Below are 23,737 nucleotides of genomic sequence, written 5' to 3'. Positions count from 1 at the left end.
TCGTGTCTCCATTTTCATTTGTTTCTAGGGACTTTTTGATTTCCTCTTTGACTTCTTCAGTGGAAACTTTGTTATTAAGAAGTGGTGTATTGTTTAGCCTCCACGTGTTTGAGTTTTTTATGTATCTTTTCCTGTGATTGATATCTAGTCTCAGTGTTGTGGTCGGAAAAGATACTTGACACAATTTCAATTTTCTTAAATTTACCAAGGCTTGATTTGTGACCCAAGATATGATCTATCCTGGAGAATGTTCCATGAGCACTTGAGAAGAAAGTATGTTCTGTTGCTTTTGGATGGAATGTCCTATAAATATCAATTAAGTCCATCTTGTTTAATGTACCATTTAAAGCTTGTGTTTCCTTATTTATTTTCATTTTGGATGATCAGTCCATTGGTGAAATTGGGGTGATAAAGTCCTCTACTATGAATGTGTTACTGTTGATTTCCCCTTTTATGGCTGTTTGTATTTGCCTTATGTATTGAGGTGCTCCTATGTTGGGTGCATAAATATTTACAATTGTTATATCTTCTTCTTGGATCCATCCCTTTATCATTATATAGTGTCTTTCTTTGTCTCTTCTAATAGTATTTATTTTAAAGTCTATTTTGTCTGATATGAGAATTGCTACTCCAGCTTTCCTTTGGTTTCCATTTGCATGGAATAACTATTTCCATCCCCTTACTTTCAGTCTGTATGTGACTCTAGGTCTGAAGTGGGTCTCTTGTAGAAAGCATATATATGGGTCTTGTTTCCGTATCGATTCAGCCAATCTGTGTCTTTTGGTGGGAGCATTTAGTCCATTTACATTTAAGGTAATTATCAAAATGTTTGTTCCTATTCCCATTTTCTTAATTGTTTTGGGTTTATTATTGTAGGTGTTTTCCTTCTCTTGTGTTTTTTGCCTAGAGAAGTTCCTTTAGCATTTGTTGTAAAGCTGGTTTGGTGGTGCTGAACTCTCTCAGCTTTTGCTTGTCTGTAAAGGTTTTAATTTCTCCATCAAATCTGAATGAGATCCTTGCTGGGTAGAGTAATCTTGGTTGCAGGTTTTTCTCCTTCATCACTTTAAATATGTCCTGCCACTTCCTTCTGGCTTGCAGAGTTTCTGCTGAGAGATCAGCTGTTAACCTTATGGGGATTCCCTTGTGTGTTATTTGTTGTTTTTCCCTTGCTGCTTTTAATATGTTTTCTTTTTATTTAATTTTTGACAGTTTGATTAATAGGTGTTGTGGCATATTTCTCCTTGAATTTATCATGTATGGGACTCTGTGCTTCCTGGACTTGATTAACTATTTCCTTTCCCTTCTTAGGGAAGTTTTCAACTATAATCTCTTCAAATATTTTCTCAGTCCCTTTCTTTTTCTCTTCTTCTTCTGGAACCCCTAAACATTGAATGTTGGTGCGTTTAATGTTGTCCCAGAGGTCTCTGAGACTGTCCTCAGTTCTTTTATTTCTTTTTTTCTTTATTCTGCTGTGCAGTAGTTATTTCCACTATTTTATCTTCCAGGTTACTTATCCGTTCTTCTGCCTCAGTTATTCTGCTATTGATCCCATCTAGAGTATTTTTAATTTCAGTTGTTTGGCTGTTCATCGTTGCTTGTTTCATCTTTAGTTCTTCTAGGTTCTTATTAAATGTTTCTTGCATTTTGTCTATTCTATTTCCATGATTTTGGATCATCTTTACTATCATTATTCTGAATTCTTTTTCAGGTAGACTGCCTATTTCCTCTTCATTTGTTAGGTCTGGTGGGTTTTTTCTTGCTCCTTCATCTGCTGTGTGCTTTTCTGTCTTCTCATTTTGCTTATCTTACTATGTTTGGGGTCTCCTTTTTTCCGGCTGCAGGTTCGTAGTTCCCGTTGTTCTTGGTGTCTGTTTCCAGTGGCTAAAGTTGGTTCAGTGGGTTGTGTAGGCTTCCTGGTGGAGGGGACTAGTGGCTGTGTTCTGGTTCATGAGGCTGGATCTTGTCTCTCTGGTGGGCAGGTCCACGTCTGGTGGTGTGTTTTGGGGTGTCTGTGGACTTATTATGCTTTTAGGCAGCCTCTCTGCTAATGGGTGGGGTTGTGTTCCTGTTTTGCTAGTTGCTTGGCATAGGTTGCCCAGCACTGTAGCTTGCTGGTCATTGAGTGAAGGTGGGTGCTTTTGTTGAGATGGAGATCTCTGGTATATTTTCGCCATTTGATATTATGTGGAGCTGGGAGGTCACTTGTGGACCAGTGTCCTGAAGTTGTCTCTTCCACCTCAGAGGCACAGCACTGACTCCTGGCTGCAACACCAAGAGCCTTTCATCCACACGGCTCAGAATAAAAGGGAGAAAAAGTAGAAAGAAAGAAAGGGAGGGAGGGAGGGAGGAAGGAAGGAGGGAAGGAAGGAAAGAAAGAAATAAAGAAGATAAAATAAAATAAAATAAAATAAAGTAAGATAAAATGAAGTTATTAAAATAAAAAATAATTATTAAGAAAAAAAAATTTTTTAAAGAAGAGAAAAAAACAGGACGGATAAAACCCTTGGACAAATGGTGGAAGCAAAGCTATACAGACAAAATTTCACACAAAAGTGTACACATACACACTCACAATAAGAGGAAAAGGGGAAAAAATCATAAATCTTGCTCTCAAAGTCCACCTCCTCAATTTGGGATGATTCGTTGTCTATTCACGTATTCCACAGATACAGGGTACATCAAGTTGATTGTGGAACTTTCATCCACTCTTTCTGAGGCTGCTGGGAGGGATTTCCCTTTCTCTTCTTTGTTCTCAAAGCTCCCAGGGCTCAGCTTTGGATTTGGCCCCGCCTCTGCATGTAGGTCGCTGGAGGGCGTCTGTTCTTCACTCAGGATGGGGTTAAAGGAGCAGCTGCTTCGGGGACTCTGGCTCACTCAGGCCTGGGAGAGGGAAGGGTACGGAGTGCGGGGAGAACCTGCAGCGGCAGAGGCCGGCGTGACGTTGCACCAGCCTGAGGCGCGCCATGCGTTCTCCCGGGCAAGTTGTCCCTGGACCCCAGCACCCTGGCAGTGGCGGGCTGCACAGGCTCTCCTGAATGGGGGTGTGGATAGTGACCTGTGCTCGCACACAGGCTTCTTGGTGGCGGCAGCAACACACTTAACATCTCATGCCTGTCTCTGGGGTCCGCGCTTTTAGCCACAGCTCATGCCCATCTCTGGAGCTCCCTTAAGTAGTGCTCTTAATCCCCTCTCCTTGCGCACAGGAAACAAAGAGGGAAGAAAATGTCTCTTGCCTCTTTGGCAGGTCCAGACTTTTCCCTGGGCTCCCTCCCAGCTAGCCGTGGTGCACTAACCCCCTGCAGGCTGTGTTTACGCCGCCAACCCCAGTCCTCTCCCTGCTCTCCCACCGAAGCCCGAGCCTCAGATCCCATCCCCACCCACCCTGGCGGGTGAGCAGACAAGCCTCTCGGGCTGTTGAATGCACGTCGGCAGGGATCCTCTGTGTGGGAATCTCTCCACTTTGCCCTCCGCACCCCTGTTACTGTGCTCTCCTCCTTGGCTCCAAAACTCTCCCCCTCCGCCACCTGCAGTCTCCGCCCGCGAAGGGGCTTCCTAGTATGTGGAAACTTTTCCTCCTTCACAGTTCCCTCCCACTGGTGCAGGTCCCGTCCCTATCCTTTTGTCTCTGTTTATTCTTTTTTCTTTTGCCCTACCCAGGTACGTGGGGAGTTTCTTGCCTTTTTGGAGGTGTGAGGTCTTCTGCCAGCGTTCAGTAGGTGGTCTGTAGGAGTTGTTCCACGTGTAAATGTATTTCTGGTGTATCTAAATTAGTAAGCAGGAATCCAGATTTCAGGACTCTCAGTTCGAGTCCCGTTTCCACCATTCCAATTCAGGCTGATGATGTTTCTTCCCAAACATGGCGAGGAAAAACAAAACAAAACAAAATCAAACAAAACATCGCTTTTTGTTGGTTTCTTGGAGCCAAGGAGCCTATTTGTGGTCTCTTTGAACAACAATCCAGCCAAAGTGGGATGCTGGGCCCTGCAGTGTTGTGAGGCGCGGGCAGGACGGAACCAACAGCCTCTGGGCCGCGCAGCGGAGTTACTGTCTTTAACAACTTTCATATATAGTATATAGCTGTTTTAATTATATTTCTTAGTTGTACATTACATCCCTAGCACTCATTTATCTTATAACTGGAAATTTGTACTTTTTGACTACCTTCATTGAATTTCCCCTCCCTCCAACCTGTGCCTCTGGTAACCACAAATGTAATCTCTTTTTCTATGAGTTTGTTTTACTGTTTAGTTTTGAAGTATAATTGACCTATGACACTATGTTAGTTCCTGGTACACAGCACAGTAATTCAATATTGCTATATGTTTCAATATGATCACCATAATAAGTCTAGATACCCTCTGTCACCTTACAAAGATATTACATAATAATTGTCTATATTCCCCACACTGTACATTTCATACCCTTAACTCATTTATTTTGTAACTAGAACTTTCTGCCTCTTAATCTCCCTCACCTATTTCTCTCCTCCCCAGCTTTCCCTTCCCTCTGCCAACTACCTGTTTGTTCTCCTTATCTACGACTCTATTTCTCTTTTGTTATGATTGTTCATTTGTTTTGTTTTTAGATTTGACATATAAGTGATATCATATAGTATTTGACTTTTTCTGTCTGACTTATTTCATTTGTATAACACCCTCTAGGGCCATCCATGTTGTCACATGTGGCAAGATTTCATTCTTTTTAATGGCTGAGTAATATTTCAGAGTGTAGGGACATCCCTGGTGGTGCAGTAGTTACGAATCCACTTGCCAGTGCAGGGCACACGGGTTCAGTCCCTGGTCCTGGAAGATCCCACATGCTACAGAGTAACTAAGCCTGTGTGCCACAACTACTGAGCCTGCACACTAGAGCCCATGAGCCACAACTACTAAGTCCCTGTGCTGCAACTACTGAAGCCCAAGTGCGTAGAGCCCGTGCTCTGCAACAAGAGAAGCCACAACAGTGAGAAGCCCTCTCACCACAACAAAGAGTAGCCCCATCTCGCCACAACTGGAGAAAGCCCGTTTGCAGCAATGAAGACCCAATGTACCCCAAAAAATTAAAAATAAATAAATAAAATACACAACATAAAAAAATTAAATATTCCAGTGTGTATATATATCACATTTTCTTTATCCATTCATGTATTTTTTTTATTTTTATTTTTATTTTTGCTGTATGTGGGCATCTCACTGCTGCGGCCTCTCCCGTCGCAGAGCACAGGCTCCGGATGCGCAGGCTCAGCGGCCATGGCTCATGGGCCCAGCCACTCCATGGCATGTGGGATCTTCCTGGACTGGGGCACAAACCCGTGTCCCCTGCATCGGCAGGTGGACTCTCAACCACTGCGCCACCAGGGAAGCCCCTCCATTCATGTATTGATGGACACTTAGGTTGCGTCCATATCTTGGCTATTGTAAATAATGCTGCAATGAATATAGGTGACCATGTTTCTTTTCAAATTAGTGTTTTCATTTTTTTTTGGCTAAACACACAAGAATGGAATTGCTGGATTGTATGGTAGTTCTATTTTTAATATTTTTGGAAAACTCAGTATTGTTTTTAAATAGTGGCTGCACCAGTTTATATTTGCAGTGTTACTGCATGAGGTTTTCCTTTTCTCCATATCCTTGCCAACACTGGTTATTTGTTGTCTTTTGGATAATAGCCATTATGACAGGTATGAGGTGATATCTCATTTTGGTATTGATTTCCCTGATGATTAGTGATGTTGAGCATCTTTTCATGTGCCTGTCCTTCTGTATGTCTTCTTTAGAAAAATTGTCTATTCAGGTCTTCTGCCCACTTTTTAATTAGCTTGTTTTTCTTGATGTTAGTTGTTTGAGTTTGTTGTGTATTTTAGATATTAACACCTCATTGGATATATTGTTTGTAATCTCCCATTAAGTAGACAGCCTTTTCATTTTGTTTAGTTTCCTTCACTGTGCAAGAAGCTTTTTAGTTTAATGTAGACTCATTTGTTTATATTTCTTTTGTTTCCATTGCCTGAAGAGACATATCTAAAAAGTATTGCTGAGACTGATGTCAAAGAGCATACTGCACATGCTTTCTCCTAGAAGTTTTATGGTTTCAGGTCTTACATTTAAATCTTTAATCAATTTTGAGTTTATTTTTGTATATGGTGTGAAAAAGTAGTTTGGTTTGCTTCTTTTACATTTAGCTGTACAGTTATACCAGCACCATTTATTGAAGAGGCTTTCTTTTCCCCACTGTATATTCTTGCCTCCTTTGTCATAGATTAATAGGCCATATAATGGGTGCACCTCTGGGCTATCAATTCGGTCCCAGTAATCTGTGTCTGTTTTTGTGTTGGTACCATACTGTTTTGATTACGGTAGCTTTTTAGTAGAGTTTGAAATCAGGGACTTTGATACCTTCAGCTTTGTTCCTCTTTCTCAAGATTGTTTTGGCTATTTGGGGTCTTCTGTGTTTCCATAGAAATTATATAATTATTTGTTTTGGTTCTGTGAAAAATGCCATTGGTGTTTTGGTAGGGATTGCGTTGAATTTGTAGATCACCTTGGATAGTATGTTAATTTTAACAATATTAATTCTTCTACTCTATGAACACAGTATATCTTTCCATCTGTTTGTGTCATCTTCAATTTCTTTTATCAGTCTCTTATAGTTTTTCGAGTACAGGTCTTTTATCTCCTTACTTAGATTTATTCCTAGGTATTTTATTCTTTTTGATGTGACAGTAAATAGGGTTGTTTTCTTAATTTTTCTTTCTGATAGTTTGTTTTTAACGTATAGAAATATAACAGATTCCTGTATATTAATTTTGTATCCTGCAACTTTACCAACTTCATTGACGAGTTCTAATAGTTTTATTGTGGCATCTGTAGGATTTTCTATATGTAGTATCATGTGATCTGCAAATAGTGACAGTTTTACTTCTTCCTTTCCAATGTGGACTCCTTTTATTTCTTTTTTTTTCTGTCTGATTGCTGTGGCTAGGATTGCTAATACTGTGTTGAATAATAGTGGTGAGAGTGGGCATCCCTGTCTTGTTCCTGATCTAGGAGGAGGTGATTTCAACTTTTCACCATTGAGTATAATGTTAGCTGTGGGCTTGTCATATATGGTCTTTATTATGTTGAGGTGTGTTCCCTCTATGCCCACTTTCTGGAGAGTTTTTATCATAATTGAATGTTGAATTTTATCAAAAGCTTTTTCTGCATCTATTTAGATGATCATATGGGTTTTTTCCTTCCATTTGTTAATGTGGTGGATCACATCAATTGATTTGCTGATATTGAAAAATCCTTGCATCCCTGGGATAAATCCCACTTGATCATGGTGTATGATCCTTTTAATATATTGTTGGAGTTGCTGTGCTAATATCTTGTTGAAGATTTTTGCATATATGTTCATCAGTGATATTGACCTGTAATTTGCTTCTTTTGTGTGAGATCTTTGTCTGGTTTTGGTATCAGGGTGATGCTGGCCTCATAGAATGAGTTTGGAAGTTCCTTCCTCTTCAGTTTTTTGGAATAATTTGAGAAGGATAGGTTTTAACTCTTCTATATGTTTGTTAGAATTCACCTGTGAAGCCATATGGTCCTGGACTTTTGTTTGTTGAGAGTATTTTAAATTATTAATTCAATTTCATTACTGGTAATCTTTCTGTTCATATTTTTTATTTCTTCCTGATTCAGTCTCAGGAGATTGTACATTTCTATGACATTGTTCATTTCTTCTAGGTTCCCCATTTTATTAATGTATAATAGTTCATAGCAATCTCTTATGATCCTTTGCATTTCTGTTGTGTTGGTTGTAACTTTTACCCTTTTTTTTCTGATTTATTGATTTGGACCCTCTCTATTTTTTTTCTTGATGAGTCTGGCTAAAGGTTTATCATTTTGTTTATGTTTTCAAAGAACCAGCTCTTAGTTTCATTGTTTCTTTTTCTATTGTTTTTTTTCAGTATTTCATTTATTTCTGCTCTGCTCTTTATTATTTATTTTCTTCTACTAACTTTGTTCTTCTTTTTCTAGTTCCTATAGATGTAAGGTTAGACTTTTATTTGAAATGTTTCTTGTTTTCTGAGATAAGCTTGTATTGCTATAAACTTCTCTGTTAAAACAACTTTCACTGCATCCCATAGTTTTAGGACCATTGTGTTTTTATTTGTCTCCAGGTATTTTTTTATTTCCTCTTTGATTTCTTCAGTGATTCATTGTTTAGTAACATAATGTGTAGCCTCCATGTGTTTGTCTTTTATTTTTTGTAGCTTTCTTTTTTAAATTGGGGTATAGTCTCTTGACCATATTGTGTTAGTTTCTGCGGTACAATGAAGTGAGTCAGCTATATGTATGCATATATCCCCTCCCTCTTGGACCTCCCTCCCCAACATCCCATCTATCTAGGTCACCACAGAGCAGTGAGCTGAGCTCTCTGTGATATACAACAGGTTCCTATAGCTATCTGTTTTACACAGGGTAGTGTATATATGTCAATCCCAATCTCCCAATTGGGGAAAGAGGGGCAGGAGGAATTGGGAAATTGGGATTGACATATATACACTATTGATACCATGTATAAAATAGGTAACTGATAAGGGCATACTGTGTAGCACAGGGAACTCTACTTATGCACTGTGGTGACCTAAATGGCAAGGAAATCAAAAAAAGAGGGGATATATGTATATGTATAGCTGATTCATTTTGCTGTACAGTAGAAACTAACACAACTTTGTAAAGCAACTCTACTACAATAAAAATTAATCAAAAAAAAAAGGAAAATAGGGGGCTTCCCTGGTGGCGCAGTGGTTGAGAGTCCACCTGCTGATGTAGGGGACACGGGTTCATGCCCTGGTCCAGGAAGATCCCACATGCCGCAGAGCAGCTGGGCCCGTGAGCCATGGCCGCTGAGCCTGCGCATCCGGGGCCTGTGCTCTGGAACAGGAGAGGCCACAACAGTGAGAGGCCTGCGTACCACAAAAAAGAAAAGAAAGAAAGAAAATGCAGCTGTTTATCTTATATTTTATTTCTTGTCTCATAGCACTATGGTCAGAGAAATGCTTGATATGATTTCAGTCTTCTTAAATTTACTGAGTTGTTCTGTGGCCTAGCATGTGATCTATCCTGGGGAATGTTCCATGTGCACTTTAAAAGAATGTGTATTCTGTTGCTTTTGGATGGAATGTTCTATATATGTCTATTAAGCCCGTTTGGTCTATTGTGTCCTTTAAGGCCTGTGTTTCCTTATTGATTTTCAGTCTGAATGATCTGTCCATCGATGTAAGTTGGCTGTTGAAGTCTCTTACTATTATTGTGTTACTGTCAGTTTCTCCCTTTATGTCTGTTAATATTTGCTTTATGTATTTAGGTGCTCCTATATTGGGTGCATATATATTTACAATTGTTATATCTTCCAATTCTGTGTTTTAAACTCTATTTTTTCTGTGTACAAAGGAACTCATGTACACTGTTGGTGAAAATGTAAATTGGTGCAGCCACTATGGAAAACAGTATGGATGTTTCTCAAAAAACTAAAAATAGAACTACTATATGACCCAGCATTTCCACTCCTGGGTATATATCCAGAAAAACCCAAAACACTAATTCAAAATGATACCACACCCTGATGTTCATAACAGCATTATTTACAATAGCCAAGATATGGAAGCAACTTAAGTGTTCATCAACAGATGAATAGATAAAGAAGATGTGGTATATATATACATATATACAATGGAATCCTATTCAGCCATAAAAAAGAATGAAATTTTACCGTTTGCAGCATCATGGATGGACTTGGAGGGCGTTATGCTAAGTGAAATGAGTCAGAAAGAGAAAAACATATACTGTATGATATCACTTATATGTGGAATCTAAAAAATACAAGTGAATATAACAACAACAAAAAAGAAGCAGACTCACAGATATAGAGAACAAACTAGTTACCAGTGGGGTGGGGGGAAGGGCAATACAGGGGTGGGTGAATGGGAAGTACAATATGGGTGAATATAGCCAATATTTTGTAGTAACTGTAAATAGAAATTAATCTTTAAAATTTGTATACAAAATTTTAAAAAAAATTAAGAGATGGAAACAAAAAATAAGAATTTACTGGCACCATTGTCCTTGAAGTAGAATGAGCTCACAGAAATGGCTACTGCCAGAGTCTGTGTCCTAGTGTGATTCCTAGCTGCCTCCTGCCTCTCCAGGAGGCTCTCCAAGATCAGAAAGTTGGTCTGACCCAGGCTTCTTTCGAATAACTGCTTCTGCCCTGTGTCTCAGAGTGTGTGAGCTTCTGTGTACCCCTTTAAAGAGTGGAGTGTCTGTTTCCTACAGCATTCTGGTTCTTCCAAAAGTAAGCCCCACTGGCCTTCAAAGCCAAATGTTCTGAAGGGTCATCTTCCTGGTGCAGGACCCTGGGGCTAGGGAGCCTGCTGTGCATCTTGGATCCCTCACTCTTTGGGAGGAACCTTTGCAATTGTATTTATCCTCCCATTTGTGGGTCACCTACCCCGGGGTATAGGTCTTTTGACTATACCTCATCTCTATCCCTCCTACCTGTCTCTGTGGTTTCTCCTTTATATCTTTAGTTGTTGAAGACCTTTTCTGCTAGTCTTCAGGTTGTGCTCATTGACAGTTGCTCTGTAAATAGTTGTAATTTTGGTGTACCTGAGGGAGGAGGTGAACTCAGAGTCTTCCTACTCTGTCATCTTGGTCAGTCCATGAACTGCATTCCTGACTGAATGGTAGTGTCTAACATCATCTAGGCAGGAGTCTGACACTAATCCTTTCCTAGCAGCAGAGGATCCTAGAGTTGAAATTGGGTATTCCAGTCACTTTTTGCTCATAATAATTTGAAGATTGATTAGATTGTGTGCATACTCACTTGGATGATAATGGGAACAAAATCACGGTCTGGTAAGTAGAATTTAGAATTAAATTATATAGTAAGAACACATCAAAAAGTGGTATTACTCTTTGTAAGAGCTTGTCGACCTTATATAAAAATCTCTTAAGAAAAAATATCCATGCAAAATATCTTGAAGCTAGACAGGGCAATGTATTGGAACAAACTTAATCATTGGAGTTAGAGACATTTAGGTTTGAATACCAGCTCTGCCACTGACTAACTTTGTGACTTTGGGTAAATTTACTTAACCTTTTTGAGCCTCAATATTCTAATCTATAAAATGAGGGTAATAATATTTACCTTACAGAATTATTATGAATATTAAGTTAAATAATGTATCAAAACACCTGCTTTAGCAGCTGTCACTTAATTGGCCTTCTATAACTGGTATGAATAATAAGACAATATCTGTCTCCCAGTCTTGTCTGTACTCAAAATTCCTGTGAATTTGGGAATAATTCCTGAATACCTTCTGATACCCCAACATATGCTGGATGAACCCATAGCTTCTTTGAGTCCAAAAGCTCTAAATCTTGTGAAATTTTTGAGCTTTAATTCTTCTAAGCTTTGCTTAGAACAGCTGCTATCTCCCTACCATGGAATGTGCTAGCAATGAGGTGCTCTGTTTGGGTCTGGAGATTTCTGAAGGCTGTATTTTATAATCAGCTTTGTTCTTGGATTGCCAAGTGGTAATTTGGAGAATAAAGACTTACTTTGCTAGTTAGGGATGAACGAGAGTCTATGTGCAAACAGTAATAACCAACAATATTTCTCTGCACTCAAATTCTAGGTAATTGGAATTTATATTGTCATATTGTACATTCCAGTCATTAGTACTTCAAGGGTTCAGGAAATATCTGATATTGAAAACAGTGGCTAAAACATAACTAAAACCCACCATTAAATGGCATTTTTTCCAATCCCTTTTGGAGAACCCATCAATCTAATATGATGCACGAAATGTTTAATCCTGGGAATTCTTTTGAAGACATATTTCCAGATAACACTTAATCTTTGAGAAATCCAGCCCAGTCAGCCACAAAGACTAATGTATATTACTTTAGAATAGGCTTTAATAGGTTTTAGATTATAGCTACCTACTTTTCTCAAACTTCCCTGACTCTTTTGAAACTTTCTTAGAAAGTAGTCAGATTCACAGTATGCTGTAAGAGTTTTAAAAAGAGACACTTTTCTTGCTTTATATAGCTGGAGTTATTTTTTTCCAGATTTATTGATGTATAATTGATTTATTGAATTGCTTCCAAAACATAGAGTGTGGAAATATAATCATCCAAAAAACATCAGACAAACCTGAATTGAGGGGCATTTTACAAAATACCTGACCAATACTCCTCTGAACTGTCAAGATCATGGGAAACAAGAAAAGTCTGAGAAACTGTCACAGGCCAGAGGAGACTAAAGAGACATGACTAAATGTAATGTGGTATCCTGGAAGGGATCTTGAAACAAAGAAACAGACCATAGTGGAAAAACTGGTGAAATCCAAATAGTCTGGAGTTTAGCTAATAGTACTATACCAATGTATCAGTGTTGGTTTCTTAGCTGTGACAAATGTGCCACTGTGAGGTAAGGTGTTACAATAGGGGAAACAGTGACAGTTATATGGGAACTCTCTATATTAGATCTGCAAATTTTCTGTAAATCTAAAATTATTCCAAAATTGAAGTTTATTAAAATAAAAAACTAAAAACAAGCATTTTGGAGGTCCTGGATTTAAAATGAAGTTGTTAGATCAATCAGTATTAACTACTTTGTGTCCAGCCTATGAGGTGAGCACTATGTAGGAAAGCTTAAACAAAAGGCATGGCCCCTACCTTCAGGTGGTTTAGCAACTACTTGAAGAGATGAGACTTTGACATGTGAAAAGATTAGCAATCATTGGTACTATTTGATTAAGCTCCAAACTGGGTGATACTGACTGTAGGAGGTCAGAGGGAGAAGACTGGAGTGGCCACCAAGGGTTTCACAGAGGGAGTGCACCTGGATGAATAAGTTAGAATTGTATCAGTGGAAAGAGGGGAGACTTGCAGTAGAAGGTAACAAAGAGAAAAGCACTAAGGTCTTGGGCACAGCAAACTCAGGGAAAAATAAAGGCAGCTTGATATGTTGTGGGGCGCCCAGGGAATGCATATTTTTAGAGAAGATAGAACATTATGCAGAACCTTGAAAGTTAAGCAGTAGGGGTTGAGGTTGAAACTGGCCACAGGGAACCAGTGTAGCAGCAGTAGGATTACAGTATATGTTTTGATTCTGTGGCTTTCAACCTTTTGTCAAATTTGTCTATTATTTATTAATCTGCTAACACTTCACTTGGCATGTACATTTGATAAGACTATGTGGGGATGAAATTCACCTGCAAGAGATGAAAGTACAGTCATGCTCATTTTCTGAATTAAAAGGGCTTTTCTTGACTAAATGAAATTTGAGTTCTGAATAATCTCATCTTTATAAGATAATGAGAATTTGGGAATGATTCCTGAATACCTTTCTTGCCTGGCACTTTTCTCTGTCCATACTGTTTCCCAGAGTCAGAAGGAACTTTAGTCCTGCTGTTACTGACTCAGTAAAAGCTTGTTTTTACTTTCTTTTTTTTTTTAAAAAAATATTTATTTATTTATTTTGGCTGCATTGGGTCTTCATTGCTGTGCGCGGGCTTTTTCTAGTTGTGGCAAGTGGGGGCTACTCTTCATTGTGGTGCACGGGCTTCTCATTGTGGTGGCTTCTCTTGTTGTGGAGCATGGGCTCTAGGTGCACAGGCTTCAGTAGTTGTGGCACACAGGCTCAGTAGTGGTGGCTCGCAGGCTCTAGAGCGCAAGCTCAGTAGTTGTGGTGCACGGCCTTAGTAGCTCCGCGGCATGTGGGATCTTCCCGGACCAGGGCTCAAACCCATGACCCCTGCATTGGCAAGCAGATTCTTAACCACTGCTCCACCAGGGAAGTCCCTGTTTTTACTTTCAAGTGAGTAGTGCATTGTGTTCAGATAATTTTGCTCTTTGAAAAGGTTGTTGGACTTTCTTTTTTTAAAGTGATGGGTACACTGCTTATTTTAAAAAAGTAAAGAATGGGAGGGGTCTGATGCCCTTGCACTTTCTCATCTGTTTCTCTGTAAATTTAAAGTACAGAAATACGCCTCTATACCAGCTTTGCCCACTCAGAACTATTAAGTGACCGAGCTCCTGACAAAGGGGAGACATGGGCTACATTGTTTTCAGTGTAATCAGCAACAAACCAGAGGCCTCATGACATTCCATTCAGTTCTTCTGTGTGCATGCTGCCCATGTGCAAGCAAGCCCACAAGTTGGTGGGCTTAGGAACTCAGTTTAGACTGGTCAAGGGGAAAGAGACCATAATAACTAGGAAATCAAATTCAGTAAATTAGGCTATTTGGAAGAGAACATAAGATATCTCAGCTTTTGTTGTCTTTCTATTTTGTATCACATAGTTTAGAAGAACTCTTCCATATATTTCCGTCTTATTTCCCCAGCAAGATTGGGAATTCTAATATGTACTGCATGTATTGAAAAAGAACAGGGTTTTGCAGTCAGATAGCTTTATATTTTTAATTTAGTACAAGCAATTAAGAGATCATTCTTCTTGCGCAGGTATCTTAACCTATCTAAGCCTCAATTTCCTTTGTTGTAAAATGGGGATAATCATACTAACCTTTCAGAATTGTTATGAGCATTTCAGGGGATATATGTACATAGCCTCACAAAGAGTTTGGTACTCAGCAAGCACTCAACAAGTCTTAGTTCCCTTTCTCCTTAAAGGTCTTTATCTGGTACAAATCTTAACCCAGTACTAACATATAATAAGGCTTGGAAATTTCCTCTTTGGATTATCTTGGGAGGCCATTCCTGGTACACATTTTGTGTACCCCTCTATTAGAATTATATAGGGACAACTCTGGCAAAATTCTAAGGCAGACAAAGAAACGTCACTGTTTCCTTGCCTTTCTTCTCTCCGGGCAATCCCTCCCTCCACTCCAAATATGCACACTGACTGCCCTTTCTATGAAGACCAAACTGGTAAACCGGTCATGGTAGAGTTTCAAGCATCAGAAGAATTGAATTTTAGGGTAGATGGTACTCCCAGTGCTCCTTGTTTCACAGCTTCCTGGGTCTACACATACAGCCATGTCTGAAGGAAATGGAGAGAGACTGCAGTTCCTTCTGACTCTGGAAAAAGCTCCAGATTAGAAAGGGCTGGATCCTCTTTAATAAGTGGTGCTGTGAAAACTGGACAGCTACATGTAAAAGAATGAAATTAGATCACTCCCTAATACCATACACAAAAATAAACTCAAAATGGATTAAAGACCTAAATGAGAGGCCAGACACTATAAAACTCTTAGCAGAAAACATAGGCAGAACACTCTATGACATAAATCACAGCAAGATCCTTTTTGACCCACCTCCTAGAGAAATGGAAATAAAAACAAAAATAAACAAATGGGACCTAATGAAACTTAAAAGCTTTTTGCACAGCAAAGGAAACCATAAATGAGGAAAAGACAACGCTAAGAATGGGAGAAAATATTTGTAAACGAAGCAACTGACAAAGGATTAATCTCCAAAATATACAAGCAGCTCATGCACCTCAATATCAAAAAAAACAACCCAATCCAAAAATGGGCAGGAGACCTAAATAGACATTTCTCCATAAAAAGAGAAACAGATGGCCAACAAACACATGAAAAGATACTCAACATCACTAATTATCAGAGAAATGCAAATCAAAACCACAGTGAGGTATCACCTCACACCAGTCAGAATGGCCATCATCAAAAATCTACAAACAATAAATGCTGGAGAGGGTGTGGAGAAAAGGGAACCCTCTTGCACTGTTGGTGGGAATGTAAATTGATACAGCCGCTATGGAGAACAGTATGGAGGTTCCTCAAAAAACTAAAAATAGAACTACCATATGACCCAGCAATCCCACTCCTATGCACGTATCCAGAGGAAACCATACTTCAAAAGGATGCATGCACTCTGATGTTCATTGCACTATTTATAATAGACAGGACATGGAAGCAATGTAAATGTCCATTGACAGATGAATGGATAAAGAAGATGTGGCACATATATACAATGGAATATTACTCAGCCATAGAAAGGAACGAAATTGAGTTATTTGTAATGAGGTGGATGGACCTAGAGTCTGTCATACAGAGTGAAGTAAGTCAGAAAGAGAAAAACAAATACCATACACTAACGCGTATATATGGAATCTAAAAAAAACGGTACTGATGAACCTAGTGACAGGGCAGGAATAAAGACACAGATGTAGAGAACGGACTTGAGGACACAGAGGGCAAGGGGAAGCTAGTATGAAGTGAGAGAGTAGCATTGACATATATACACTACCAAATGTAAAATGGATGGCTAGTGGGAAGCTGCTGCATAGCAGAGGGAGGTCAGTTCGATGCTCTGCAAAGGCCTAGAGGGTTGAGTTAGGGAAGGTGGGAGGGAGGCTTAAGAGGGATGGGATATGGTGATATATGTATACATATAGCTGATTCACTGTGTTGTACAGCAGAAACTAACACAACATCTAAAGCAATTATACTCCAATAAAGATAAAATTTAAAAAGAATGGGCTGGATAGATGAGATTTTTCAGAACTGATAAAGAAAAGCCTTTTTAACCCAGAAAATTAGGCATGACTGTACTTTCTTTACTGTGACCACCTTAAGACATAGCTGTTTTTTGAGAAACTACCTTTAAATATCTACACTCCTCTTTTCACACAAGGCTCTACTGAAATTACTTGAGCCTTAACATCTCTCTAGACATAATGTGGTAGAACTGCAACTGAAAAAGAAAGTAATAACAGTATTTGAGGAGGCAGACAGCGGTAAAATAGCAAACCTTACATTGTGCTCTTATGCTGCCACATCTTGGAACATCTGTCAGGAGAACTCCAGGGAGCTAGGGGTAGAGATAGGAGATCAACAAGAAAATTCTTAATAGTCTTACCCTAGATTTGTTGTAGACTTGTTGGTAAAGAGATGTGAATTACAAGCTTTACATGGCCGATTGTGACCAAAGCATTTTTTAAAATATTTCAAAACAGGCAAGCTGAAAACAAGTGTTTCTTGCTGTGGTTATACCATTAGATTAAGCAGTAGGAAGCCAGTGGCTTAAGGACTCATGACAGTATTCATTTAAAATGCACACAGATCTCTTTGTTTACCAAATGACTACACAGTGGCAACACTGCAGTAGTCTAGTGCCAAACAGACTAACTGGGGATTCAGACTTGATTTTCCTTTTGGGTGTATTTTGTAAGTAGATTAGTAAAAGACTGAAAAGGCAGCTTTAAATTCTATTTGTTCATGCTTCCTTCACCCCATTCTTAAATCGATAGGCACTGGCTAGGCAAAGACAGTCTTATTATTTAACTACAAATTAGTGTAGCCCTTCTTGTGGCAGCATTTGAAACAAACAGAACCAATTGGAAGGAATTTATATATCTGAATTTCTCTTTGCAGAAGTTGACTGGGTCACAAATTATAACCTATTTAAAAAGACAAAATACACACCCACACAAGTGTTTATTCATTTAGAGACTTCAATTATGTGTAAGAATTTAGTCATAGAAATTATGAGCATCCATTTAGAAAGTTTCCAAGTTTATTTTGTAATACTGTACCTTTATTGTTCTAGTTCAATATGCTGTAATATTTGTGAGCTCATTTTTCACAGCTGGACAATTATATTAAACTTTACTAAGTATATCATGCTTTCACTAAAACCATAGACTGCATGCAATATAGATGGATGTAGTATGCAGCATGTGTGCTGTCAGTATTAAGCTTAGTCTAAGTGGCATCACTCATAGCAATAAGCACTTGCTCTCTCTTTTAAGTTCCTTGCACTCTTGGCTTTGTCATTCACTTGACTCCTCTCACCTGACCACCTTAGCTTCATATTTAAATACCATGTTATAATTGAAAATTTTAATATATCTATGTCTAATACCTCCCTCTAGATTGTAATTTTAGGAGGGAATCTGCTATTTTTCTTTAGACATTTTAAAGAACCTGATAAATTTCTTACATACTTAAGAGGCACCAAAGAAATATTGTTGAATAGCTATTAAATACAGTTTCGGACAATCATTTTAGATTTTAGTGCATCACAGTTGGAACCTCTGTTGATCTTCAATAAAGTGTTAGCTGAGAAAATGCGACAGGTTGATTATAAAACAAGACAAAGCCCCATCTTGATTAAATGTGTTGTTGTAGCTCAGCACTTTCATGAAAAAGACTCTTGTTTACTTGTTCAGTTTCTGTTCCAAATGATGAAAATTGACACATAGAGTCTTGTAACATTCTCAAGGAAATATTCATTTCTGTTAACTGTATGATGCTTATTAAGACAGGAAGTAGACTCAGGTCGTTTGGAATGACTTTCAACAAAGGCTAAAATTAAGAGAGGCTTGTAGATAATCGGGAAACACACCTTGCCACTACTCAAACTTTTGAGTTAATTGCACTTGAGGTTATTGCTATGTATCAGCTATCTTTTCTTCTTCATGATTAGATGTGAGCATTTCAGTGAAAAAAAGGAAAAGTTGGGTTGATAAAAGGATCTGTGAACTGAAAGCTCTTCAATCCACTTGTGAGACAACATTAACAACAAAATAATAGAGGGAAAACTATATATCTTCTGTTAAACCACAAATCTTGATCCATGTCTGAATTCATTTCTGCTAGTTCATTAACACATTTTTTGTTGAATATGATAAAAATAATAAAAGCTGTTTGTTCAACAATATAACTTCTTGTCCTTTGGGCCCTAGATTAAGAAGAAACAGCAAGATGTGCTTGGTTTCTTAGAAGCTAACAAAATAGGATTTGAAGAAAAAGATATTGCAGCCAATGAAGAGAATCGGAAGTGGATGAGAGAAAATGTACCTGAAAACAGTCGACCAGCCACAGGGTACCCCTTGCCACCTCAAATTTTCAATGAAAGCCAGTACCGTGGGGTAAGGAACCAATTAAAATTCTTGTTTTTTTTTTAAAATGGATTGCCTCAAACTCATCCACTTTCTTTTACTCCCACCCCATATCTACATACAGTCATTTCTCCTGTTCATCCTCTACATCCATCCTAGGCAGCTAGGGTATTTTGCCTTCTACTAGAAGGCAAATGGATGAGTCATTCACCAAAAAATTATCTGTGAATGTATAAGTACATACCAGAGCATTTATATTATTTCTGGTATGTCCATGAAGAAGCCACTGAAAACAGGTGAGCTGTTTTACTTATTTAGATTAAAATTAGTTTAAAAAGAGGAATATCTCAGTTTCTGCTTCAAGGTAGTAAAACTTTTATTTGAGTATTATTAATGAATTTTCTTAAAATTTTGAGTTAGCTAATTGAACTAATGTATGGATGAGGGAAACAGGAGTAGAGTTTTTACTTTTTGACTGGTGCTTTCAAGTTTGTCATCTTGGTTAGCCTTCATTTAAACCATGAAGTAGTTCCCTTCAATGTTCATTCACTGTGTATTTAAGTAACATTTGTAGCCTGTGGCCACTCTAGGTACCATGGCAAGTACAAGTATGTATAAAACAAAGCCTCTTTTCTTAAAGAGCTGATTGGGAGTGTTGTGTGGGTAGAATCAAACACACCTGAAACAGAGAGAGTGGTTATGAGGCCACATCCATGTGATGACATGGTACAGAAAGCATATGTAAGGGCTATAGGAATATCCAGTAAAGAACTGTTTGCTTTGCTGTGTCCTCAGAGTTAGCATAATTGAGGAACAAATGTTTTTAGAGCCAGCAATCCAAATCTTCTAACTCATGTGTTTATATGGGAGTGAGAAGGAGAACACCTAGGAGAGGGTATGGCAAAATTGAGAAGTTCATTAGCATAAAATATTTTCTCTGTGAATTGAATTTGTCACTTCTGAGGAGGGGCCAGAAGATTTCTTCTGCTGCTGCAAACAGGGCCAATGTGTAAAGACATATTATGTAGATAAGGAAAAGACAATTAGGCTATTCATTTAGATGGTGAAACCTCAGTGCTTCTATATTTGAAATTTCTGCAAATTGTCAACTCTCAGGGGCTGAAACAGGCCTCAGAGGTCATCCAGTCCAATCTAAGCCAGCATATATTGTCTTAATCTCTCCTTTTTGAAGCAGGAATTTCAATTTGTTTGACTTTTTAAAAGAAACACATTTTGGGTTATAAGGGTGATGTTTGAGAAGCCAAATTTACCTGGTTTATTTCTCCCTCGGAAGCCATACTATAAGGGAATGGAGTATGTTATGGAAAAAAAGGCAAGTATCACTGAGAAATGGGAAGATGAAAAGGAAGGTGCAGGAGGTGAGATGCAAATCAAACAAATATTTGTTAATGGAAAAGGAATCCATTTTCTATTGAGTGCCTGCTGTGTGCCAGGCACTGAGTTAGGAGTTTCATAACAATAATTAAGATTTGTCCCTATACAGACGTTAGGGAGAAAAGTGTATAGCAACCGTTCATAGAAAGCATATTATATGTCAGCTATTGTGCTACATACTTTATGTGTACTATATTAATCAGTTCTCATACTAATCTCATGAGGTGTAGATATTGTTATTCCTGTTTCATAGATGAAGATATTGAGGCCTAGAAGAGGTTAACTAACTTCCTAAATCATACAATTATTAAGTGATGCAGCTAGAATTTAAACTTAGATCTGTCTTATTCTGAAGTTCTTACTCATTCTATTAAACCACTGTGCTGTTAATTTTCCTGTTTACTCAAAGATCCCATCTTCGTTCTTTTCTTGTTTCATTCTGTATTGTGGGAGGCTGACCTCAGCAAATTATATTTCCCAGTGTCCATTGCCAACTGGCTGCCTATTAGGTTTGGCCGGTAATAGAATGCACTGGTTGGATGAGTGGAGGGCAGGAGGAGAGGAAAAGCCAAGGTATCCCCCCTTTTTCTGGAGGTGTCCATGACAGTGGCTACATCTCCTTTGTGGTACCAGCTCTGTAATACTACCTTTTCCACTTTTCCCTTCAGCAGTAGCTGTGGTAGCAGCTTCCTGCTATTTCTAGTCTCTGGGCTGCCTCACCGTCTCCTGTCTGCCTTTCAGCTCTTTAATCTTTTGTAAGTGGTTCTTCATATTAAATTCCCTTGTTTAAACTGTCCCAAGGTTTCTCAACCTTGGCAATACTGATATGTTGGGTTTATGGGGGCTCCCTTGTGCATTGTAGAATGTTTAGCAGCATCCCTGGCTTCTATCCATGAGTGCTAGTAGCACCCTCCCAGTTGTGAAAAAACAAAAATGTTTCCAGATTTTGCGAGACATCCCTGGGGGAAAATTACCTCCTTTTTTAGAATCATTGAGCTATAGCTTAGGTTCTATTTCCAGATTAGGATGTAACTGAAACAATTACCCTGCCAACATAAATGAAGCTCTGCTATAAACGATACAAAATTTTTAAGGGTAATCTATGTTCTGAAAGAGCTTATGCTGTGTATATGAAGAACTAAAGCGCATTTTCATGAAATAATTAATATGATACAAATATATGGTAGAATACATTCTGGATTAATGTTATTGGAATCCCAAATATGTAAACAAAGTATATTTTCCTCAAGAGAATTCCTATAGAAGAAGCAGACTATGTTTTGTTTACTCTTGTATTCTTAGCACCAGGAACAGTGATTGGCATGTAGTAGGTGCTCAATACATATTTGTACAATAAATTAATTAATCCTGATTAATTGAGAAGATGATATTCTTTTCTCTCAGAGCTACAAATCTGTTTCTGTGTGCTAAGTTCAGGGCCAACAAATAATGTACTGTGATTCCCCAAACACCTGAAGCAGAGATAACTAGATTACCCTACATAGTATTTTATGATCAGATTTCAATGTATTTGAAGATCTACTTTCTTTCACATGAGTTTAAAGATTGACACAGACTGTTTTTATTGATTTGATTATAGTAAGAAATGTCTCTTGTATAACTGTTACGTTCTTTTAACTAGCATTTTGAGGTTACTTCCAAGTGGCTGAGTATAGATATGATGTATATTGCTTGTTTACCTTGAGTAACTTATAGGTCATGTGTCTCAGTATGGATTTTGTATCAAGATCCAGTTAGTTTCACTTTTGAATAGTGAGTTTAAAGAATATAGGAGGCTGGTCATAGATGCCTGTTGTTTATGATTTAATCCTTTGTCAACATCTAGGGTACACAAAAAGATGCTTTGAGACAATCCTTGAGGAGATCTCTGTGGCTCTAAACAATACTGACTGTGTTAAAAGAGTCCCTAAATGAGAGAAATTCTGATGTTTCTTGAGTTAGGGGTCAGATTTAGGGTCATCAATGGCTTGAGAGGCTGTAAACTTTATACCTCCAGATCCTCCAAGTACCAGGAACTATATATGCTAGAAAAGAACCTTGTAATTGGTGATCTGTTGGTGAGGCAATCTCTACAGAAGCCAGCAAATTATGAGTTCATTTTACCTCTAATAACTCAGCCAAAATGCCAAGTTGATCTCTGTGTTTTTGCGTTTTTTTAGAGAAATTTTGAAACACTTTATTATTTTTTTAATTTTTAATTTTTAAAATTTTTTTGGCCATGCCATGAGGCATTTGGGATCCCCGACCAGGGATAGAAACTGTGCCCCCTGTATTGGAAGGGCAGAGTCTTAACCACTGGACCACCAGGGAAGTCCCTCTCTGTGTGTTTTAAGTCAAACAAACTAAGGCCAGGTATAGACAATGGCTGTGTTTTCTAAGTATATTTGCTATTTATTATATGTCATAGTCAAATGTAGGCAGTTCGGTTGTTACTTTTGGAGCATGCATGGTGGTTTAGAGGATGACAATGGGAAGCCCAACTGAATTTAGTCACGTGAAGCTTTTATTGGATCCCCGGATTGTTTGCTCTTCCAGTCATATTTCATGAAAATCTCATACCCTTCCTCTGAACACAGCACAGATTTACTATTCTTATGGCCATGGGATAGCTAAAATCTGGTCTGCTGTAGGTTCTGAGGGCATCTCTACCTTAATGAATAATGCAAGAGAAATAATGGCAAACTGGAACAATAGCCTCCTCCCAAAAGTAAGCAACATCTTACTGGCAAATAGTTGGCTGCTTTGGGCTATGGAGAAAGCTGCTTGCCCTGAGGCAGATTTAAGTTCTATGCAGTATGAAATAAGTCCTTTTGCTATTTCTGTCTCACAGATCAGCATATCTTCTAACCCACATTAGTTGAGATCCAATGAGCCTTGACTCTTTACTACTCCTTCCAGAATTCTAGCATTATTGAAGTTAGCTAGCCTGTTTGCCTTCAAAGATATTGACCAGTCAGATAATTTTGAATTAATTTCCCCTTTTCTTTCCTTTGTTGGTTGTATATTGCTAATTCTTGTTGCCTTCTTTTATCAAGGACTATGATGCCTTCTTTGAAGCCAGAGAAAATAATGCAGTGTATGCCTTTTTAGGCTTGACAGCCCCACCTGGTTCAAAGGTATGATTCATTTTTCCCCTTCTTTATAAGCCATTTTATTGCTGCTGGGTTTTTTTAATCAGTAAGATTTGCACTTTATTAAGTACTCAGATTAAGCCAGAGGCAGTGCAACATAGCTAAAAGGAAATGTCCCTGCTCCGCATACACTTAATCCCTAGTAGGGAAGACAGATGTGCATAATTAAATACATAAAGTATGTGGATAGAAGGTAGGCCAAGTGACTTCCCTATCAAGCTGCCCAAGGCAGCAAATTTCTCATTGACCCATTCACAAATAAGTGGTTAACAATTTTAAAGACACCATTATTCCAGTTGCCATGTATG

At 38.4% G+C, this 23,737-nt stretch overlaps 1 protein-coding gene across 1 annotated transcript in view; it reads left to right on the top strand.

Annotated features, from left to right (window-relative positions):
• The window catches only part of SH3BGRL (SH3 domain binding glutamate rich protein like), a 91,412-nt gene that overhangs the window by 52,888 nt on the left and 14,787 nt on the right, over nucleotides 1-23,737 (top strand). Inside the window, exons 2-3 of the mRNA XM_067722370.1 lie at nucleotides 18,727-18,912; nucleotides 23,334-23,414. Of these exons, the coding sequence (XP_067578471.1) occupies nucleotides 18,727-18,912; nucleotides 23,334-23,414 (267 nt within the window). The remainder of the gene's footprint in view (nucleotides 1-18,726; nucleotides 18,913-23,333; nucleotides 23,415-23,737) is intronic.

This window comes from Pseudorca crassidens, chromosome X (genome assembly GCF_039906515.1).
Source record: "Pseudorca crassidens isolate mPseCra1 chromosome X, mPseCra1.hap1, whole genome shotgun sequence".
NCBI lineage: Eukaryota > Metazoa > Chordata > Mammalia > Artiodactyla > Delphinidae > Pseudorca > Pseudorca crassidens.
The sequence above is the reverse complement of the archived record's forward strand: the minus strand, read 5'-3'. Positions and strand labels throughout refer to the sequence as shown.